Here is a 22,314-nt window from a genome sequence, read left to right on the forward strand (position 1 = left end):
TTCTTATCATCTGCTTTTAAAATAAAGCAGTGAGTATGTGATGTTATAACTAGTGTGCTGGAATTGCTGTATTGAATGACATTGTGTTCTTTGTGGCTTGTTTGTATTTTCTTTGCTTTAAGTGCAGAAAGGAAAGAAGATAGTTTCTAATGGTGACGTGGCCTCTCCATGTGCATTTCAGTTCATTGGTGTCCTGGGACATAACTGAAATACACTTCATTTGTGAGGGAATCTAGGATAGGAGAGAAGGTATAGAGCATCTGAAACATCAGTGTGTCTCCTTGGGGAGGTAAAAAAATAAAAGTGCTGATGGGAGGAATGTGGGCAAGGAGATCAAAAGCATCAGATGCAGGATGCCAAGAAGGCAGCCACTCGAGGTATGGGAGATGGCCACTTGGGGAGACAGAGGGACAGACAGAGACAAACAGCAATTGCAGGAAAGGGGCAGTGGTGGAGACCAGGGGAACTTTTTGATTAATGTTACACACGTTTAATTTTTTGTAGCTGAGAAATTCACCACTTTGGCTGTTACAATGGAAGTGAGCTTTTCATACCATAAAAGCTGTCATGCCTGTAGCAGATCTGCACTGTGCTTACACTCCACACAGCTAGAGATTGTATCTTTAGTATTTCTGTGCACTCATTTTAGTAACTGTAGAGCCAGGTCTATCTTCTCTTGTCCTTAGTATGAGAAGTAGACAGAATCAAGAAAAACAAGCCTTTTTTTCATTGTTGGCGCAGCATTAAATAACAGGTTGGTGTGACTGCTGAACTTGAAAAGCCAACTTCTAGCTGTCTGAACATGGGTGAAGCTGAGAGATTTTTACCTGCTTAGTCCAGGTGCTAACTGGAAAAAAATAGGCAAAAATGGGAGCTGCCTATTCCCCATGAGCAAGACCAGTATCATCCATTGCAAATATTGCTTTTCTTCTGTCCTTGTGTGGCACACTGCATCAAAGAGTTCATTACAACCCACCAAATGTTGGTCTTTTCTTTTAAACCTTATTTTCTTTGTTTGCTCCACTCTGCTGTTGTAACTGAACTGAATTTGGTGTGTGTGGAAATGAAGCAGAAACAATAAAGGACATTGTATTTTATTTACTTTTAGTAAGCTTTAGAAACCTCTGTAAGCTTTTTCCTGAAACTAGATAATGAGGGGAAAAATTACTATAAATACTTCCTGCTCATTTAGAGAATGTCTTCTCTCCAGTTTGATTTTGCAAACATTAATGTTAACAGGATTGTGTGGACAGTGTTGCCAGCTCAGTGACTTCAGCATTTTGAATATTCTAAATCATAATATGTTATTATAGCATACCCCAAGTGCGAGTTGGCTTCTTTACATTTATCATGAAAGCAATGACTTTGACAATGAGTATTGGGTTGTATCTTTTGTGGTCATTTACTGAATACTCAGCATATGTAGCTACATTGATTTCTAACAAATTATCTGCAGTGCTTGTGACACGAGCAGTTCATTCTGTATGACTTTTGGTGAAGAACACAGAGTTAATTCAAGCCAGTTTTTTAATTCCTAAAGAACATGGGCAACTTTCTTGTAAAAAACATTTCAAGTCACAAGGTTTTGTACAGGGACAGGAGACTATCTTGCTGTTATGATAAAACATTTTTGATTTCAGAAAATTTATCCTAAGTCTGCTACAAAGAGGAATTTAAAAAGTAAATTACTTCTATTCTACAGAGCTTCTTCATATTATTTAAGCAGCAACATACTAGTATTCTAAGTAAGATATTCCAGAAAAAATACTTCATATTTAGCAGACACTAGAAACAATGAAATTATGTGTGTAGACTTATGAGTCCTGCTGTTTGGGCAGGGATGTAACAGATTCCCAGACATCTAGCAGCTACTCCTGGAATCAAGAAGTGCCAAATCAATTTGAGACGACTCTGCAGCTGAATAACAGGGAGTCTGATGTGTCCTGCTTTGCAACCTTAAAGTATTATTGGCAGGTTCACATGTCTTTTCTCAGCAGTGCTGGGACTTTTAATATTTTTTTCCATTTCAGGAAAGAATTTTTTTGAGGAACAAGTGAAGTCCTACAAACACATTAGTTCATTTCATAGTAACTGCTTTTTAAGTCAAACAAAGTAATAGAAATACTAAAAAATTTTACTTTTTTTTTTTTTTGCTTTTTTTTTTTTTTTTTCTTTTTGTTTTTTATGCCCTCTCTGTTAAGTGCCTTCTGTCTGCACATATCTGATGGAATCAAACAGGGAAGTGTTAGGAAAAGGCTGTAGGATTGTCATCTTCCAGGAAACACTTTGGAAAATACCTGACATTTGGATCTGTCAAAGTGTTACAGAGGGAAAAGAAAATTTTCTTCAGAAGATTATGAACCCCAAAATAAATATCTTGCAGGGTTATTCAGTATTTTACATATATGTGAACTCCATCCTAAACTTAAACTAGTTTGGAGTTGTTTAAAGTATGTTTTATGCATATCTTGCCTGATTTTAAATGAGGTTATTTTTAAAACTGCCAGCTTTTAATATCTGTCTTCATAGCTTTAATGCTGCTAAACACTCTTGTATTCCTGGTTTATTGCCTTGTTATACTTTGTAGTTGCAATATGTTCTTTGTATTATATTTATTTTTGTCTCACACCATATTCTTCTCTGGATATTTATGGTTTTTTATATATGGTTATTCTTCTTTAGTAAAGAATTGATTTAAACACTTATAGTTGTTAGGACATTTAATTTTCTACATAATGCATTCAGCTTCAATTTGAAAGTTTTCACTACCACTTATGAGTAACATAAATCATAATGTATTACTATATTAATCCTTTTTTATGTTGAACAGCAATCATTTCTCTATAAGCTATGATAGAACTTTGTTCTACTCCCTATTATTTGCTAGCAATACATAAACCATGTTCTTTGTCCTCCTGGCTTTCTCACAGACTTGGAGAAACCCAATCCACTCATGATCGCTAAATTGTGATTTGGAGGAGGAGTTTTATATCCCGTCTTCACTTTTATTTTGGAACATATCTTTTGGCCTTATCTTGAACTGTAAGCATTCACATAACAAATTAAAATCTCTACCAAGAAGACATCCCCCTCCAGACATCTAACAAAATGCAGTCTGTGGTCTCGAATGCCTATGATCATTTCGATTTTATTAAAACCAAATGAATGCCACTGCCTTCCCAACCCACCAACCATCTCCATGAGAATTCTAAACAAAACCTCAGGCAAAGTAAAATGGAAGGTGAATTTATTTATTTCTTCCTCAAAGGAGAAGTTGTGAGACTTGAGATTTTACATTTTCCAGGAAACTCACAGGAGCTGAGTTCAAAACAGTCTTTTCAAGTTTAGTTTATTTTCTAGTCTACAGTTCTACTTTTCATTGTTCTACTACTTAGAGATGATCCCCAAAATCTACAACTCCAAACAAATTTCCAATTTTCTTGTAGAAATGCATTTTGAATTTTTGTTTGTGAAAACAAAGACAGCTTTGAGAAAGACGTCTTTAAAAAATATATTTGAAGTATAAATTTTCAGTGCACCATCTCCAGAGTGTTGATGTATTGATATTTTTGCAGTTGTCAGAGAGAAAGAAAGGGGAGGTGGCTTTATTGATCTCAGTGGAGTTCACAATTGCCTTCAGTTTCTTCCACTGACAATTGTGTCTGACATGATCTATATTCAATTCAAGCTGTAGCATTTCTGTGCCAGTTTCTACAGTTTCTACATCTCAGCTTGAGTTGGTAAGAAAAATATGTGCTAATTTTGGGTGGGGGAAAAAAAGAAATCATCACAACCATCTTTCACAATGTTCACTTGTTTCCTAATCAAGTGAGGGATCCTAATTGAATTCTTTACTCCAAATAGTTTGTTTGCAATGTTTTCTTTTTTAATTTCCTTTCTTGATCCTTTTAAAATCACCTCTTACAAAACTTGTTTGTTCTATGGTTGTGCAAGGATGTTGTCACTGAAAATTAATCTGAACTAAAAGCAGAAGGGGTTCTGTTTTAAGGATTAGTGTATTAATGTTTAAATATGAATTCTGGGACAAAAAAAAAGGAGTAAAAATATTTTATTTAGATGCAGGTGTAAGAGCTTTTGCCATCCTTCCCATTTTTTCTAGCTGAAATTATTTCTGATGCCACACTTATCTATTAAGATGTCTTGGCTGAATCTTACATGTAAATTAAAATTTGTAGAAATCATGGTAGTGATTTATTACATGGATGTAATCATTTACAGCATGGAACCAAGGTCTTTCTTAACAAGAAAAAAAAAGTTGTCTAACTCAAATCACCTCTTAGGAATTGATACCTGATCTTTGTACAGCCACAGATTCCTGTAAAACAAGAGGGATAGGTGAACATCTTTTGAATGAGACTTCTAACTAATTATGTCTATAATTAGTAGTGTCTTGAGTGAAATTTATTTCTGAAAACATAATTTTCTCTTTCTAATGAGTCTTGAAAATTGTCTAATGAGTTTTGAAATAAAACTGTAGAGGAAAACTAAGCATAGAGAATTAAATCTAAATCCAGTATTATATGACTTGGCCCTGTTAGAAAGGTAGTGGAAGTTAGTAAGACTCCCTTCTGTGCTAGAAGCAGAGCATTTGGTTAAGGGCTTTCCGAGTGGTATTGATAGAAATTTGTGGCATTTAAAATTCTAAATATTTTTGAACTAACGATGGCTTAGTGACCTGATGGACCCGAGAATAGTTAAACAACTGCAGAAGGACATTTACAGTGCTTAGAGTATGAAGAACATGATCTACACAAAAGGCATTGATGACTTATATGTCAATGTAAAATACATCAAGTATTTTTTAATTTGTCTTTTTCTGGGTTTAGATTTTTTATCATACTCTTTTAATTGTCTTATGGTTTTTTTACATGTGACGTATTTTTTTATATTTTCTGTGGTTTTTTAAATGTTCCAGCTGATATTTAGGCAGGAATACTTGATAAGAGTCTAGGGCAAATAGAAAGGATGGGGAATACAGGCAGGCAGGATGTGTGAGTGGGGAAGGTAGCTGGAGGCTGAAAGGAGGAAGAGGCACAGCAGAGAGGTCAGGAATGGAGTGTTCCTAATGGTCAAGTGCCTTACACTTTGTTTCATGGCTGGTCCTGTCTGTTCTGGTGGCAGAACACCATAAGTTTTCTTATCCAGCCACATCTTATTTCTCCTTGGGTTTTGATGTGGAATCTTGAGGCAGAAGCAATTCTCTGTTTCCTAAGCTTTGAGGAAATATTTTCACACAGCAACTTCCATTGTAAAAAAAAGCAGGTTTCTTAGTCTGATGGACAGTTTGCTGGAACCAGGGTTTAGATGATTCATTTGGGCAGCAGCTGTGTGTAAGAGTGTTTTAAAGGCTGCAAAAGAAAATGCTGAAGTCTGTGACTCCACTTAGGATGCACTTGTATGTTGTGAGTCACTGGCTGAGTGTGCAACGTGAGAGTTATCTTGGCATAAACTGAAGTGTTTCTTCTCTTCCAGAAAATGAGTCACCTGCTTTTTGTTAATTTTTATAGAGTTAACAGTACATTCAAGTGTGTGTTTTTTACTGGCATAGCAGAATACATTTCAAGCAAAAGGATCTCACTCACCTGCTGGGGCCAGTATTTATTAGAGTTTTCCCAGAAATATGTCTGAGTGATGAGCACAGTGTCAGAAACACTGTCCTGCTGGCACTCCAGCCTTATTCCCAGAAGTATCACTAGGTAAAGATACTAATGCAGTCAAAACTACCAAATGATTGATACTTATTCTCAGTGTTTATTCTTCAGCTTTGAAAGGAGAAAGTTTGTTGTGTTAAAATATGGGGAAAAAAGGGATATGCTGTCCTTGGAAACACTGTGCTTGGGCTAGAATTTGTCCTAGTGCCAAGGAAACTTCAGATTAAGTTTCTCTTTAACTTAACTGGTATACAAACTCTGAAGGTAGTGGCTAAGTGGATCACTGTTGCAACAGAGAGGTACAGTCTGGGAGGGATGGCAGAAGACCAAGAGACCCTTCAAATTCTGTGTGTCCACACAGATGGTGCCACAGAGATTCTTAGGGTTTCACATGAGATACAAGGTGTCTTGCAGCCACAATTAGTTTATTTGATTATCTTTGGTTGTACCTGGGGGAGTTTTATCTGTGTTTTCCTCTTCTTATATTTAAAGAGAATAGGTAATGTGACATTTAGTTCATGGGAGTTGTCATAGATGTCAGCAGAAAATATGAGCAGCTGGATTTGGTACAGAGGGAACCAGATGAGGTGTGTGAATGGATCCCTCCCTGATGTGCATTTGATGTGCTGCATGAGGAGCCATTTCAGATGGCCATGTCCCACATTCACACCTTCATCTTTTACTCTTACCAAGTAGTTTAGACTTCTGACTCATGTTCTCAGGACATGGCAAGTAATGTTCTAAAGTAGATGATCTCCAGGATTGCATATATGCCACAGGAGTCCAGTAGCTTGTTACCAAAGGCTTCAATATTGCTACCAAGCAGACTCCTCTACCAGCTTTAAGTGTCATGGAAAAGTAATCCGTTTTTTATTTTTCATTGCATCAGATGAATTAACCCTTGACTTGAGGATTTCCTCAAGATGGTGACTTTTCTACCTGTGTCACTTGGATTAAGACAAACAAAAACAACAGGTGGTTTGGTTTTTTTAGGTTAGCATCTTAGCATCACTGTCTCAGCAGGTAAGACAGTGTGCAACCAACTGAACCTTCTTTTCAAAAGATACTTATCTGTAGTGTGTGATCAACTGAAGTGAATTCCTGCTTTTGACTAAAGGAGATGTTGAGATACTTAAGTTGCTCTTGCTTGATCATGAAGTTCTGGCACTTGAGTACTCTCCAGTAAAACTGTGGCTGTGGAACTGACCTGAAATTCCAATCCCACAAAAGGTGATCTCTCATCTAATGGGTCATTTGCCAAGCCCTGCCTTCTGTCTTTTCTTTTAATCACAGAATTATCACGGTTGGAAAAGATGTCTAAGATCACTGCATTCAGTCATCAAATAATGTGTTTTGGAAAAAGTTTGGAAGACAATCCACATACCTTTTCCTTGCTAGGCAAAATACAAGCTTTTTTTTTTCTTTTTATCATTTTTTTTCCTCTGAGTTGCAATAAAAATAGAAGGCATTCAGATTTTTTCTGTATTTTTAACCAAAATTTGTTGTTTCAAGTGCCTACTTTTCCTTTTGATGTCTTCTGAAGATGAATCTATTGTGAGGTAATAAGAACATTAAATTATGCCTATTTTTCATACGAATTATACTTGAACATACGAATTATACTTTCATACGAAATATACTTGAACTTGTTTCAGGATAGCAAGTATATGATGTGTTTCATAATCTAGTATTATTAGCATTGTGAACTTTAGTCACTGAAGCTAATCAGTAAGTAGTTTGTTGTTACAGCTGTTTGATAAGTTTTCATTCGTGCCATTAAGTTCTTCCTTCCATTTCTTATTTCTCTGGCTAACCTGTCTTTCCTGTGATATGATGAAAAATAGAACAGGGTGTTGCTAGGTATTTGTTTTTGTACATAATTTCTAGGGAGAAAGGGGTCAGGAAAAGAATCACTGTGGTTCTGAAGATGACCTGATGTTACTCCTTTATGTCTCGTAATTACTTTTTTTCCACTATTAAGAGCTTTTGCACATGTGTAGAGTAGGATTGGTTGTCTTGAGTTTTCTTTGTTTTCTCAAAATATTCAACTTTTTGTTCTTTAGAATCATTAGCTAACATTGTAGAAATCACTGCCAGAGTTGCTCTTAATTAGAGGATATATATTTTACAATTAAAAATACACTTTTGTCATTTTATTCCTTTTATCATTAACAATACTCTGATGGGATATTCAATCCTTTCTTTTGTTTCCGGAGACTTGACACTTTTTCTTAACTTACTCATAGCATAAGCTTTCTTTTTTGTTAAATTATTATTAAATTATTATTTGTATTAAAGTAGTCTTATGGTAGAAATGTGGAGATTATCTCCACATGATGGGAAAAAATTAAGAGGAGTGGAAAAGGAAAAAGGCAGGATAACTTTTAAGTGAGACAAGCTTAAATATTCAGACACATCAAAAAAATATTAGAAACAGATTTTTGGACCAATTTCCTTTTAAACCACATATGTTCTTTCCCATCTTCCTCCTATGTGGGTGGAAAATAAGCATATATCAGTCTTAAATGCAAAGGATAGGCCTATGTCATCATCAAATGTGTTATACTCGCCTACCTCTCCCACAATATTTTTACTCAGCAAAGGCAGTGTGACAGGGAAGTCTGTTTATAAAACTTGAGTAAAATTATTTTGCATTTAATGTCTGTTTAGCAAGATACAACCTACATAAAAGTTCATGTGTATTCATTACTGGAAAATACGTAAGGTTGTGTAGGTTTATAATTTATGGGGGAAATCCTGCTTAATATTGCGTTTAATATTTGAATAATTCCTCCTACTATCTTCAGGCCCGATTCAGAGTTAAATACTAAAAAAATCAGAACCATCAAAAATGGTTTTATAAGCAGGCATATTTTGGCATCTATTCTTTCTTTAGGTTAGCTATGATATTTAGAAAATACTTTAATTGGCAATGTTTTGTTTTTCAGGATGGGAAGAAGAAGTTTGACAAGGAAAGTGAGAAATATTACTCCATCCTTGAGAAGCACTTAAATTTATCAGCAAAGAAGAAAGAATCTCATTTGCAAGATGTAAGCAATAAATGCAGGCTTACCCAGTTTTACATTTGGGCAGAGATCATGATTTTCTTCTTCAAGAAAAGCTTATTTTGTTAATGTGAAATTGTGGTTATTTCTTGTAGTCACACGCTGTGAATGCAAATCCTTGAGTGGGATTAATATGACCCTGATGAGCATTAAATGTTTTATAAGGCAATGTTCTACATGTCCAGCTTTGTCCTTCAAGTACAGCTAACATCTACTGGTTGCAACAACAGAATTACAATAAAAATGTGACTACTTATTTATGGTATATGTGTAATATTTGAAAGTCAAATAATTAATTGGAGGTTTTGATATTTAATTTATTACTAAATGAAATCACACTCCTGTTTAGCACAAATTTTAATCTGGAAGACAGAATTGAGATAATTTTAATGATGCTGTTTTATGTGGGTTTTTTCCTGTTTTTCACCTTAGCCTGCAATTGCAGCATAATCCCCTGAAATGGTATCCACAACTTAAGCTTTAAAGACTAATTATTTTCTGATTAAAACTACATAAGACTTCTCATTTAACAGGGCTTTTCAGTATGCTAGTATAAATAATTATGATGTGTCTTTGGGACAAATTACAGTAAAAGCAGCAATTTGCTATCAATGACACTTTGGGACTTGTGCCAAAATTGGTTTAAAATTATTTTGATGGGATTACTGTTGTCACAGTGACTCTTACATAGTGGGTATTACTTTGCAGACGGAGTTGTCACAGAAGATGTGACCATCACTCGGTCTCAAATTGTGGAATTTTTTTTTTTCATGTTTACCAGTAATACTATAATTCAAATAAATGAGTCTTAGTGATACAAAATTTGGAGTAATGCTTATAATCCTGAATACATAGTATTCATAATTCTGTATAATAATCAGTCTAGATAAGTCATTAGTTATGTAGGATTGGTTAATTGTTCCACTTGTATGAAAAATTTTTGTGTGTACAGTTTTGCTTTTCCTAAATACCCTCTGTATTGATAAAGAAGCAGTTCTGTTAGAGGCTAAGCACCGGCTGGGAAAAAAATATTCTTATTTAAATTTGGAAAAGTGAACTTTAAGCACCAGTTTACCCTAGAATAGAAATAAAATAAATAAAATATTTTACTTTTCAGACATGATAATAATTGCAGTCTAAAAACAGCAATGAAGTGAAAAGTAACAACCGTGAATCTAATAAACTGTGGTAGAATAACAATGGATTTGGCTCAAGTATATAAACTAGTGGAAAACCAGAATAAATTTTTCCACTGCAGCCTTAAATGGCATCTCTGGAATTAAAAATCTTATAACTGAGGCTTATTTTTTTTCATTTCTGGATACACCAGTTCTAAGGAATCTAGGGCATAATGTGCCTCTTGTCCAGTTTTGTGCAGTTTAAGGGGTGCTCAATCAACATCATAGGCCCCCCCCATAAGTAGAAGGTGCAATAGCAAATCTGTACCAAAAATGTTATCCAGGCAGACTTTTGACCTGAATCTGTGGTAAATAAAAGGAAACAAATCATCAGTTCCTGACCCAAAATCCAAGTGATAGCTGTTGGCTCACATCCAGATGGTTTGAGTGAGTCCTATTTATGGCCCACGTGTCCAGGACAGAGTTCACTGGAGCAGCCCACAGCAGAACCAGGGCAGGAGCAGAGAACCAAGCAGTGCTGGTGACTGGGGCTTTCGTTCCCAATGCAAGCAAAGGGAAGCCCTTGCCTCATCATGCATTTAGTGAGATGGAAATGCCTTTTTTTGAATGCTACTGTCACACTGGAAAATTCTTCTTTTTTTAATTTTCTTTGAATTATTTTCTATTTCTGCAAATTGTTGATGTTTTATGGTACCTCATCACATTACTTGGGTTGAAGAGGAGTGGGATGAGGAAGGAGTAGTTCTTATACTGTATAGGGTTATTTTCCATACCTTACTGTAGTGAAAATTGTGATCACTTTAGTTAGACATCTGTAGCTCTATGGTCATATTATGAACATATTATGTAGAGAGTGGTCTGCGTGTCATAGAATCATAAAATGGCAAAGGTTGGACAGGACCTTAGAGATAATCTACTCCAACCTCCAACCCTGCCCATGGCAGGGACACCTCTCATCTAGACAAGATTGCTTAAAGCCTCATCCAACTTGCCTTGGACACCTTTAGGGAGGGGACATTCACAGCTTCTCTGGGTAATCTGTTCCAGAGTCTCACCACCTTCATACTGAAGAACTTCTTTCTAAGTTCCAGTCTAAACCTGTTCTCCTTCAGTTGAAACCATTTCCCCTTGTCCTGTCACTGGACACTCTTATGAAAAGTCTCTCTCCAGCTTTCCTGTCATTTCCCTTCAGGTACTGGGTTAGGTATATTCACCTAATTGAAATGTGTTGGATCTTGTAAGAGCCTGCAAGACTGCTTATGCAGTTTAGATATATTATTAGACTTTTTTCCTTCATCATCAAAAAGAAAAACCACAATACAGTCTTTTTACTGCCTCTGAAACTCCACAGTGGAGCAGAAAATAGTCAGAATTGACTGATATGAAGTTATTAAAGCTCTGATATTTTTTTCTCTTAACTATGTTCCAGAATCAGGCATTATTACAGAGCAAAGGCTTCAGTCTCCAAGCTTATATGACGTTGAGGTATACATATCAGTGATATTCTACAGCAATGAAAATATTACTTAATATAAACATGTAACATACTCAAAACCATGTCCATCAGATCTTTTTCACATGCAGTTTGAAATCAGAGAAAAATATGTGCAAATCAGCTTTTGAAACCTCAAAATCACTTTCAAAGTGTTTCTTACATAACTGAATCATAAGTGTTCACAGAAATTCATAAACATCTACAGAAGAAAGCCAACTATATCCTGGATTGTATTAAAAGAAGCATGACCAGCAAGCAGGTCATGGGAAGTCATTCTCCCCCTCTGCTCCACTCTCACGAGACTCCACCTGGAATACTGTGTCAAACTTGGAGGTCTCCAACACAAGAAGGACATGTTGGAGCAAGTCCAAAGGAGAACCATGAGGTTGATCAGAGGGCTGGAGCACCTGTTCTGTGAAGACAGGTTGAGAGAGAGTTAGGTTTGTTTAGCCTGGGCCAGGCTCTGAGGAGACATTATAGCAACCTTAGGGTACCTTAAGGCCAGCTAGAGAAAAGCCAGAGGACTTTTTACAAGGGTTTGTAATAATAGGACAAGGGATTACTATTTCAAGCTGGGAAAAGGTACATTTAGATTAGATATTAGGAAGAAATGGTTCAGTGTGAGGGTGGTGAGACCCTGGTCCAAGTTCCCTGGGGAAGTTGTGGCTGCCCCCTCCCTGGAAGTGTTCAGGGCCAGGTTGGATGAGACTTTGAGCAATGTAGGAGCTGACCCTGCCCATGGCAAGGGATTTAGAACTAGATGGTCTTCTGAGATTCCTTCCAATTCCACCCATTCTATGATTCTATTGTAAGATGTATCTTGGAAATTGTGATTTAGACCCCATACGTTAGAGGTTATGGCCTTAATTTAGGAACTGATCTGTATTTGCAATGGCTCTTGGTTGTCCTAAGTATCATTGAAACTACAGCTTGGTTTAATACTGTTCAGAACAGAGATAATCTAATATGAATGGCACATGGCAGTTAATTCTCTGGCAAAGCACCTGATTATTGGAATCGTGAGTGCTTGATTTCTGTTGCATAATACTAGTTTTGTACCGAATTTCCTGGTTTGTTGTTTTGGAGGCACAGGAAGGAAATGCTTGTACTGAATCATTTGACACATACCATAAAAGCCTCTGCTTTGAAGTAGTGCTGGAGCCCTGTGCTAGGGCAGTGGATCAATATTGTCAGGATCCTGTGCAGCCAAATCATGACAGTACCATCCCCTTAACTAAAGGAGTGATGTAAATTATATGTGGTGCTATTGATGACCAAGTCTTGCCTGAAGGAAAATATTGACTTTTTGCATTTGTACTGTTGAAAGTACTAAACCTCTTTTATGATATGTTTGCTGTTTTAAGGTTTGCTATCTAGCTTTTCTCATATTGTTTACTTTCAGTGTCAGAATAATTAAACTACAGAATACACAAAAGTATGCTGCTACTTTTTAACTGGCATACATCAGAAACAGCTCAACTGGTTTTACTCATATTGCCAATACTTGATAAAATTTCCTTTTCACCTATGACCAAAATGTAACTAATGCATCCCAAAAGAGATTTGCTTGAGAAAATGATTTGTTATGTAGAAGGATGAATTAAAATGGAATCTCTTCTTTAGGCATTATCCACATACTGCCCAGCTTCTCTGTTAGGTCCATGGCTTGTTTAAATTAAGGATAAAACCCCACTACTCTTTATCAGCTTGTAAGAGTTAATTCTTTAGTTCACATAGAAGACTTTGTCTTTCTACTGAATATTCCTGTCAGGTGGTATTGTTCAGGCACTTTTGACAAGTATTGCCTTGTAGTTATTGCATTTGAAAATTAAAACATGATAAATAAGTGATTTATGAGGCTAAGGACTTAAATATGTTTAGATTCCATGAGCATGTGACTCACACTATGAAATAATGATTTGCAGTCTATTTAAGAAAGAAAGTCTATTTAAGAAAGAAAGTACCTTCTTGGGAAGGCATTGAAGCTGAGATGGTCTTCAGTGCATGTAATACTCAGACATTTCAATGGAAATTTTAAAATTTTTGTTTCTCTTCCTAATTCCTGTCCTACTCTCTGAAATTTATTTTCCTAAATTTTTGATATACCAGGGTGAGGTTTCTTGCTGCCACCTTTCTTTGTTTCCTTCTGCAGTCTCATAGAGTATTAAAGTGCAAAAAGAAGTGAAAATTAAAAAGATGTGGGGAAAAGACATAAGGTAAAAAGTGTAATGTTAGATTCTTAAACTTGCATTTAGTTATTTTAAATAGATATTTGAATTTTCCAGAAGAAAACTGAACTTCATGAAGCTTATAAAGTAATCTTGTAGAATATCTGTTAATAACAAAATCTGTTTTTTTAAATCAGTCATGAATGTAAACATCAGTTTTTAATTTTGTCTTTTAGGCAGATACACAGATTGACAGAGAACATCAAAACTTTTATGAAGCATCATTAGAGTATGTTTTTAAAATTCAAGAAGTGCAAGAGAAAAAGAAATTCGAATTTGTTGAACCTGTAAGTTTTATTTTGTATCTTCTTGAGAATGCATGCATTTAAAGCTGAAAATTTAAGTTAAAAGATCTATTTTTTGCTCCTTTTAAAAATTCTGGTGGCAGGTTATTTGTATATAGACAGACATGAAGATCTTGGCTTGGACACTTCCTATGTTTATTAAATGTTTATGTAACAGTGTCATATCTACTGTGAAGTGAAATATCTGACTTGGAGTGTGCATAACATTTTAATGGGACAACATGTAATTTTGTTTCTGTGCAACACATTATATGTTGGCTAAAATTTTGAGCCACTTTTTTGATTTAAATATTCCATGTAGGCAGTATATACAGATAGTTTTCTGCATTATACATAAAATGAAGTGAAAATTCTGTTTTTCTGTAGGATAGGTAAGTTTCTTTATTTGTTGGTGGAAACATTTGGCTTTAGTTTATTTCACACATTACAGAAACCATGTGTTATCATGCCATAAAAGAGGAAGATAAAATAGTATTTGTGCTTTTTGTCCGTATTCAGACCTGGGAATTTCTCCTTGACTATGTTTTCAGCCCCCACCCATAGCTGTCTTGCTCCAGTAGCAAAAGCTTCTTCAATGTGCTATGTTAGGACATGTCTGTGGCATACTGGCAATATTACTACTGCTTATATCATACAGGAATAGTTTGCCAGTTGCCTTAGTTTGTTCATACCCGTAGCCCTGACAGAGGACTCACAATGTCACCTGTCCCTTCCCATTAAGCACACTGAGCAGAGGATCAGTTTTGAAAGAGGAACATGACAGGTGTAACTTTTCCTCCCTCCACACCATCTCCCAGCTTCCTTTTAACTAATCAAAGCAGCACTTTTGACTGTGAAACATGTTGAATTACATCTCTAACACCCAATGTCACCAAGAAGAGTGTCTCAGATGCCTCCTTTCCATGAGATGAGAATGTGTTATATATAGGGAATGTTTGACATTGATGCAAACTAATGAACCTGGATTCAGCAAGCAGCACTTAGAGAAATCCTATCTTTATGGCATACAGCTGCCAAATCTTAGAGACTAAAACTTTGCCCGGATTCCTCAATAAGAATTCCTCAACATTTTTCTACCTGTCACAGATTAATCCATGGTGTCTTTCTCTGTCTAGCTCTGCAAAACTCTTACTTCCTGGAAAACGTAATCTTGACCTAGCTTTCACCCTGGTATAGGAGACTTCATGCTACTAGAAAGTCATAGAAACTTTCTGGATTGGGAAGACTGTACACTGGGAAATATTATTAGGTAATGAACATAGGGCATCTTTTATCCTATGTGCTAGGCAAAGGGAAAAAATAGATTGGGTTTTATATATTTTATATAGACATGTTGAGCTTTATCCTGTTGACCAGGAGCTGTCCCTGCACTATGTCAACCATCAGAGCAGCAGCTATGAATTACCAGAATGAAGGAGCTATTTATCAGTTCATCAGTGCTGATAATGAGCAAGCAAGCAAGGAAGATTACTGGTGAACTCATTCTTGTGGACCTGGGTATTTTTGTCACCAGGTATAAACATCCAGTAGGTAAAATTAACTATTGAGTGATGAATCAGTTACCATACTGTGTCAGATCAGTAGGCTGTAGTAATCAGTAGCCTTACAGGCAGTGTCTTTGGCTCCAGAGGTGATTTTTTTTAATAATAAATTTGAATATAAATGGAACTTAAATTGTAACATCAATTATAAAATTTGAACCTATGAAATTCTGAATTTTTTATTTCTAGTCTGTTGCATATAGCGTGAAGAAATAGAAGCGTTTACTGAAACCCATAAAGCAAAGTATGCCAAGTACATTATGATGCACTCCATCAATACCATGAGACAAAGAAAAAAATATCTTCAAAATAGGCTTTCTAGAAGTGCATAGTTTACGTAAGTGATGCTGTATGAACATGTGCTCCTAAATGCAGGTAGATAAGGACAGAACCTAACACTTCAAAATCACATATAGAAAGAATAGGCATAATGTTAATTTTCTTCAGCATGTTCTACAGATGGGGAAGAATGCCTGGTGTTGTGTCTAAACAGACATTTATCCTCAGGAGCTCTGCTAGTTGTGGGGCCTTCTAATGTCTATGCTGCTTGTGTCTCTGATTGATCAGCTCAGTGTCACATATCCACATAATTCTCAGCCTTACATGTTATAATGGACTCTTTAAAGGAGAGTTCAACAAAATAAAAGGAAGACCATTAGTGCAGTGAAGGGGGAAATGGATGACCATGTACAGGACGGATAAATTCGTGACATGGAAAAAGAACTTGGAAAGGAAATGATCTGGTGGAGCTCCTTCCAAGATCTTCAGTTTGTCTCTGCCAAAAGATAAGGGTAGTCTGGGAACCAGAGTGGGAGAAGTAGCCTAGCAAAAATTGACAAATAGGTTACACCTGGGACAGTAGGGCACTAGAAGCTGGTAGAATGTTCCTTCCTAGAGGAGAGTGGGGAGAGATTCTAAGGTATGAAATGTTAATGAGTCGTACTTTGAATTGAGGGGTATAATATTTAGCGTGGACTTTTGAAGCTGCTCCTCAAGCCTTGGATTTCTCTGCTGTTCACTGTCTTGTCTCAGGGAGTGGCTACCATGTACTAGACTGCAACTGACAGTTGCTTATTTGTGGTCCTTCTAGACCTTGATTTCTTCCAAGGGGGAAAAAAAGCTTTTCACACAGATCATAAGTTTAAACTTGTTTCTCAAGGACAAATTAGTGTTAAAATTTACTTTACAGCAAACAACAAAACAAAATAAGTGAAAATAATCTCTTGCTCCTAGCTTTGCCCTTGTGAGCCCAGAGAAGATCGTCCAAACCAACACAGCTTTCTCAGCATGTTAAGTCTGCTAGGACTCCTTGGACCTCCACTTTGTCCCTCAGCAATACCAGGACTTTCTTGTGCTATAGAAATCAGGACACAGAGCTCGTAGACAACAAACTATCTGAAATGTGAGGGTGGTCTGTTGTCATGAAAGTCCAGAAATGTTTATTTAAAGGAAAAAAAGAACCCAAACACCAACCAACAAACCCTTCCTGCAATTGCATGCAGTTCTGTGAGACTTCACTGTGGTTATTAAACTCAATTTATTCTTCCTTGGATTTTCTACATTATTAACTGCATTCACTTGAATCTGATGGATAAGTACCTTCTGGTGCTATCTACTTATAAATAAAATGAAACCAGGGAGACAGGGACTTCTGGCTGATGTGCTGCAGGCCAAAGGTTAAATTCCTCCCCTATCCAAAACCTAAGTACAGTCTTCTTCCTGTGAGAATGAAATGACCAGGCAGTCTTGGGGTCACCATCTCTACATAAAAACAAATAAAGTCTCAAGAAGTAGTTGGATTTTGTTTCAGGTTCTGTGTTGAAATCCTCGCAGCCAGTGGGGTAGTTAGCAGCATTGTATTATGGAGTCCAGACTTTGCTTTTTATTGGTGTGACTGATTAGATACTCAGACTGAGGTAACTTTAAGTCACCTGATGAAATGAAAAATTGGTGGTAAGAACATGTCAGGCATTGAACATGGTGCTTGGTGAAACAAACTCTTCATGTTTCAAGACCACTTCAAAATGCACACTGACAATCTTTTTTGAAAGAAAAAAGGGAGAGGTATTTATCTTCTTTGTTATTTAATATTTAATATATTGAAATTATGACCCTGCTATCAACAGCAGTGTCACTTGTAACACCAGCAAGAAAACCTCACTGTGAGCATAAGCCTAGGGGAAAAGTCCTTGGCTTTTAGATCTCCATGCAATCCTATGGCCCTTTGGGTCCTGATGCAAGTGGTTATGAAGGTACCTTAACAGCACAGGGAGTTTTCTGATCCCTCTTCTTCCATCACCAGTGACACATATGCAGAATCAAGTACCATTCTCAGTGTCAGTTGTTTCAACACAGAATTTGAATAAGCTGGTCTAAACTCGCATAAAATAATCATATATTTACTTTTGGTTTATTTCTATTTTTATAAGTCCTCAGAGACTATTTGATCAAGATAACCTCAAGGCCAGATTCTCTGCAATGCACAACTGCCAGAATGCCTAAACAGTGCTTTAACTAAGAGGCATTCATATTTTTCTCAGGGCTTTTTGCTGCAGTGTTTTTTGGTGTGGGTTTCTTTTGGTTTGTTTTTTTTTCTTTCTGATAAATTTAGCTTTGCTGCCACCTTGTGTTAAATCTTTTCCTCCTCAGTATTTGTCCATGTACCCCATAAAAGCATTTTGTATGGTGGAAAATGGTTTTCTTTTAAAGTATTGAAGCTGAATTTTTACCAGTTTATAGTACATTCCCCAGAAATGCCCTTTAAACTGTTTTTTAAAATTCAGGCATAAACTGACATACTATAACTTTCTCCTGATAGTTTCTTTATAGTGATTTTGGTGGGTCCTAGCATTCTGCTCTGGCTGCAGTTTTGCTGAGCACTCATCTTGCTCCTGCAGTGCTTTGTTACATAAAAGACCTGGGTTTACCTCCTACTTACAGGTTAAGTTAATCCGTATAATTTTGGCTGAAACAAGGCACAGGAGTTGTTTTGCTGTTGTATCTGAAGGAGCTGTAGTAGGAAATATGGATGAGTAACTGGATCTAGACTTTGCAGAGCTAGAGCCAGAGCAGAGCTCTGATTGTCATTTACTTACTTATTTTATACTTCATTCATAAAAAAAGATTAGTTTCTTGCTTTTCTTTTATGTAATTCTCTCTAGATCCCTAGGTTTATCCTATAAACCTTAAAATTGTAGAACTCTTTCCATCTGCTTATATAATTGGAGATTTTAAGATAAATTGTTGTATTTGGACCTCCTTCAGAACCATAATCAATAACCAGGAAGAGACTTTCAGGGCTTTGTTGAGATAATGATTTCAGCTGGGCAGATCATGTAAAGCTGAGACAATTTACAGGAGCTGTGGAGCTCTTCACTTGACTGTGTTGCTTTGTTTGTTTGATTGTGAGAAATGGTTCAGGAATTCACACTCCTTGCAGAGACCCCAGAAAAAGTGGCTTTTATGCCCAAGGATCTTCTCAGTTCTTCAGACTTCATGACCGACTCACTGGGCAGGCTTTTCATCACATCTGCCTGAGGCCAGGGTTTCATCTGATCCTGCAATACCAGTAAAAAACAAGTTTTCACGCTTCTATCTGTGACAGCACTGATGGTCTGCTACCTCAAACTGCTTTAACTTACTAATGCAGCAAAACAGCAGGTTTCCTGAGGCAGAAACACCCACTGAAGGGCTCATTAAAGCCAGAGCTGGTGCATGGATGCATGGGATGCATGACAAAGCTTGGGTGGGGAGAAGGGAGAGAAACAGGAAGAAGTCTGCAAGACTTTAGTCTGGTAGAATCATAGAATAATTCAGGTTGGAAGGGACCTTAAAGTGTTCCAACATCCCTGCATGGGCAGGGACACCTTCAACTAGACCAGGTTGCTCAAAGCCCCATCCATCCTGGTCTTGAACAGTTCTGAGGTCACTACATGCCCTTTTCATAGGTCCCTCTTCAGCTTTCCTGTATGTCCTGTATGTACCTGGAAGGTACTGGAAGGCTTCTCTCCTCCAGGCTGAGCAATCCCAACTCTCTCAGCCTGTCTTCGTGGGAAAGATGTTCCAGCCCTCTGATCCTCTTCGTGACCCTCATTTGGACTTGCCCTGACAGCTCTATGTACTTCTTGTGTAGGGGACTCCATAACTGGACACAGCACTGCAGTTGGGGTCTCATGAGAGCAAAGCAGAGGGAGAGAATGACCTCCCTTGACCTCCTGGCCATGCTTCTTTTTATGTAGCCCAGGATCTAGTTGGCTTTCTGGGCTGTAAGTGCACATTGGTGGCTCATGTTGAGTTTTCCTTCAACCAATATCCCCAGGTCCTTATCGTTACGGCTGTTCTAAATCTAGGCTCATCCCAGCCTGTATTTGTGGTTGAAATTGCCCTGACCCAAATGCAGGACCTTGCACTTAGTCTTTTTTAATTTCATACAGTTTACCCAGGCTCACCTCTCAAGCCTGTCATGGTCCTTCTGCATGGTCTCCCTTCCTTCCAGCATGTTGACCACGCCACACAGCTTGGGGTTGTCAGCAAGCTTGAGGGGAGACTCAGTTCCTCTGCCTGTGTCACCGGCAAAGACCTGAAACATCACCAGTCCCAATTCTGACACCTGAGGAACAACACTTGTCACTGATCTCCACTTGGAAAGTGTGCTGTTGACTACAGCTCTATAAGTGAAACTGTCCCTCCAGTTCCTTATCCACTGAGTGGTCCATCCATCAAGTCTGGGTCTCTTTAAATTATAGACAAGGATGTCATGCAGGAAACTGTCAAATGCTTTGAGCTAGTAGTGGCAAGTCATCACCTTAGCTCCTCTGCCCAGAGAGCTGTGTCCTTGATTTCTCATCCCTGAAGCTGTGGAAGTTTGCACATTAAAGGGTGTGGAATGTCTTGTTATGCTCTAATGGATGGGGCTATAAAAATGCAAAATATTATTTTAGCTTTTCCTCTGAAATATATGTGTTACCTTAGCACAGCAGTCTCTTAGTGAGCAATAGAAAAGAGAAAGGAAGAACAATTTAACTGAATTTCTTCAAGCAGGGGTGAGTGTAAATTCAAAGAAAATATAAATATAGTAAAAGGTACATTTTTAAGATATTTCACTTACAGTAATCTGTGGTACTGGTAGCACAAAGAAAAGTGCATTAAGTATGAATAATGGTGGCTTTGTTGCCTGAGTCCAGGCTGCTTCAATACTCAGTGGAGAGAGATAAATGTTTCCATTGGATCATTCATCCCATTCTAAAAGAGAAGTCTGAAAAAGGAAGGAGAATTATGCTCTTGAATACCTGTGTGTTTTTACTGAGCTAGGAGGCAGCCTAGACAGCCAGCTACTTAGCCTAGATTATTAGCTTTTCAGTGACTGTAATATACTATGATAAATCTGTCCTGCTACAGTTTTTGTTATTGTACATGCAAGTTAATAACTTTCTTTTGTCGTTTTCTTTATGTGGTATGTAAGCAAAATCATATATACTAAGAAAACAGTCCATAATGAAAAATTAAATGCTTATTATTTAATAACAGGTAAGAAGACTTAAAGCAATGTCAAAATATTTCTAAAATTTAGAACAGAATAAATTACAAGGCTTTTAAAACTAGTAAGTGATAGGAGTTGATTCAGCAGCAAAATGAAACATTCAGGAAATCTAGTTCCACTTTTTACTACTTAAACATTGTTTTAAAGTAACCTTTGAATATAATGTTCATTTGGATTTGCACAAACTTCAACTGCTCTGTTGGAGTCAGGCACAGACATACCAGATAGACTTTGCATTTTGTTCAGAGCAGGAAGAAACAGTCTGGATTTCTTGTGTTGTATTCAGCTGTCCAAAGCATACTTTAGGAGTTTCATTTGTGGAAAATAGGTCAAGCAATTATGATGCAGAAAGTGAAAAAATATTTTGAAGAAAAAAATTTTGAACTCTGAAAATATGAGCTTGGAAAATGCACACCATCAAAGACTCCAGATGAAATACTGGACAAAGTTACTAGGGCAGAAAATTATTATGGAATAAACAACTTTGTGACACAAAATCCCCTTTAAAACCTCTCTCTCTTCCTCTCTCTCTTAAGGTATGACCATGAGTTCCTTTCTTAGCAAAGCTTTGCTGTTGCATGTCAGAAAATCTTTGAGTGTTCCAGGAGCTAAGATACAGAATGCTTTTTGTTGATGGTTTACCGTATTTTGCTGCTGAAAATAATAGAAAAATAACTGTTGTTAGTTTTTGCTTTCTAATACTCACCTAAATAGAAGCAGTGTGCCAGAGTTTCTAAGAACTATTTTTCACTATTACAGGGAATACATATTCCTTATAAGTTAATGTGTATTCTGTTGTATTTGTGTTACCTAGCATTAAGAGCACATGTTAAAATATATAATGCTTCTCAATTTTACCTTTTCAGCTCTTGGCCTTTCTTCAAGGATTATTTACATTTTACCATGAAGGTTATGAACTGGCTCAGGAATTTGCACCATACAAGCAGCAGCTGCAGTTCAATTTGCAGAATGTAAGGATGATTTGTATTTATACGATTTTGTTCACTAATTTAATTTCAGGATATTGAAGTAGACACGTAGCCCTTTATTGGAACTCTAAATCTTGTAATGTTTTAGTAAGCTGAAATCAAATTAATGTATAAATAAGCAAGAGTTATTTTTTATAAGTTAATGTAATGGAGACTCCTGTGAACAAATAACTTCAGAAAAATGAACATTCAGATAGTCAATATGTGATTTCCAGGTCAAAATGTTGGGGACAAGAACCAGAAAAACAGGACAGCAGCCAAGTTTTGATGTAGAGAACACAGTATCCCAGATAGGTTTAAACAAGTGTAAATGTTTTCTTAAGAGAGGGGCCTGTCTTCTG

The 22,314-nt window shown here is 36.8% G+C and overlaps 1 protein-coding gene across 1 annotated transcript in view; it reads left to right on the forward strand.

Moving 5' to 3' along the window:
- ARHGAP42 (Rho GTPase activating protein 42) overlaps positions 1-22,314 on the forward strand; it is a 144,488-nt gene that overhangs the window by 85,735 nt on the left and 36,439 nt on the right. Inside the window, exons 5-7 of the mRNA XM_071734314.1 lie at positions 8,621-8,722; positions 13,776-13,886; positions 21,851-21,955. Of these exons, the coding sequence (XP_071590415.1) occupies positions 8,621-8,722; positions 13,776-13,886; positions 21,851-21,955 (318 nt within the window). The remainder of the gene's footprint in view (positions 1-8,620; positions 8,723-13,775; positions 13,887-21,850; positions 21,956-22,314) is intronic.

The sequence above is a fragment of the Heliangelus exortis genome, chromosome 1 (assembly GCF_036169615.1).
Source record: "Heliangelus exortis chromosome 1, bHelExo1.hap1, whole genome shotgun sequence".
NCBI classification, from domain to species: domain Eukaryota; kingdom Metazoa; phylum Chordata; class Aves; order Apodiformes; family Trochilidae; genus Heliangelus; species Heliangelus exortis.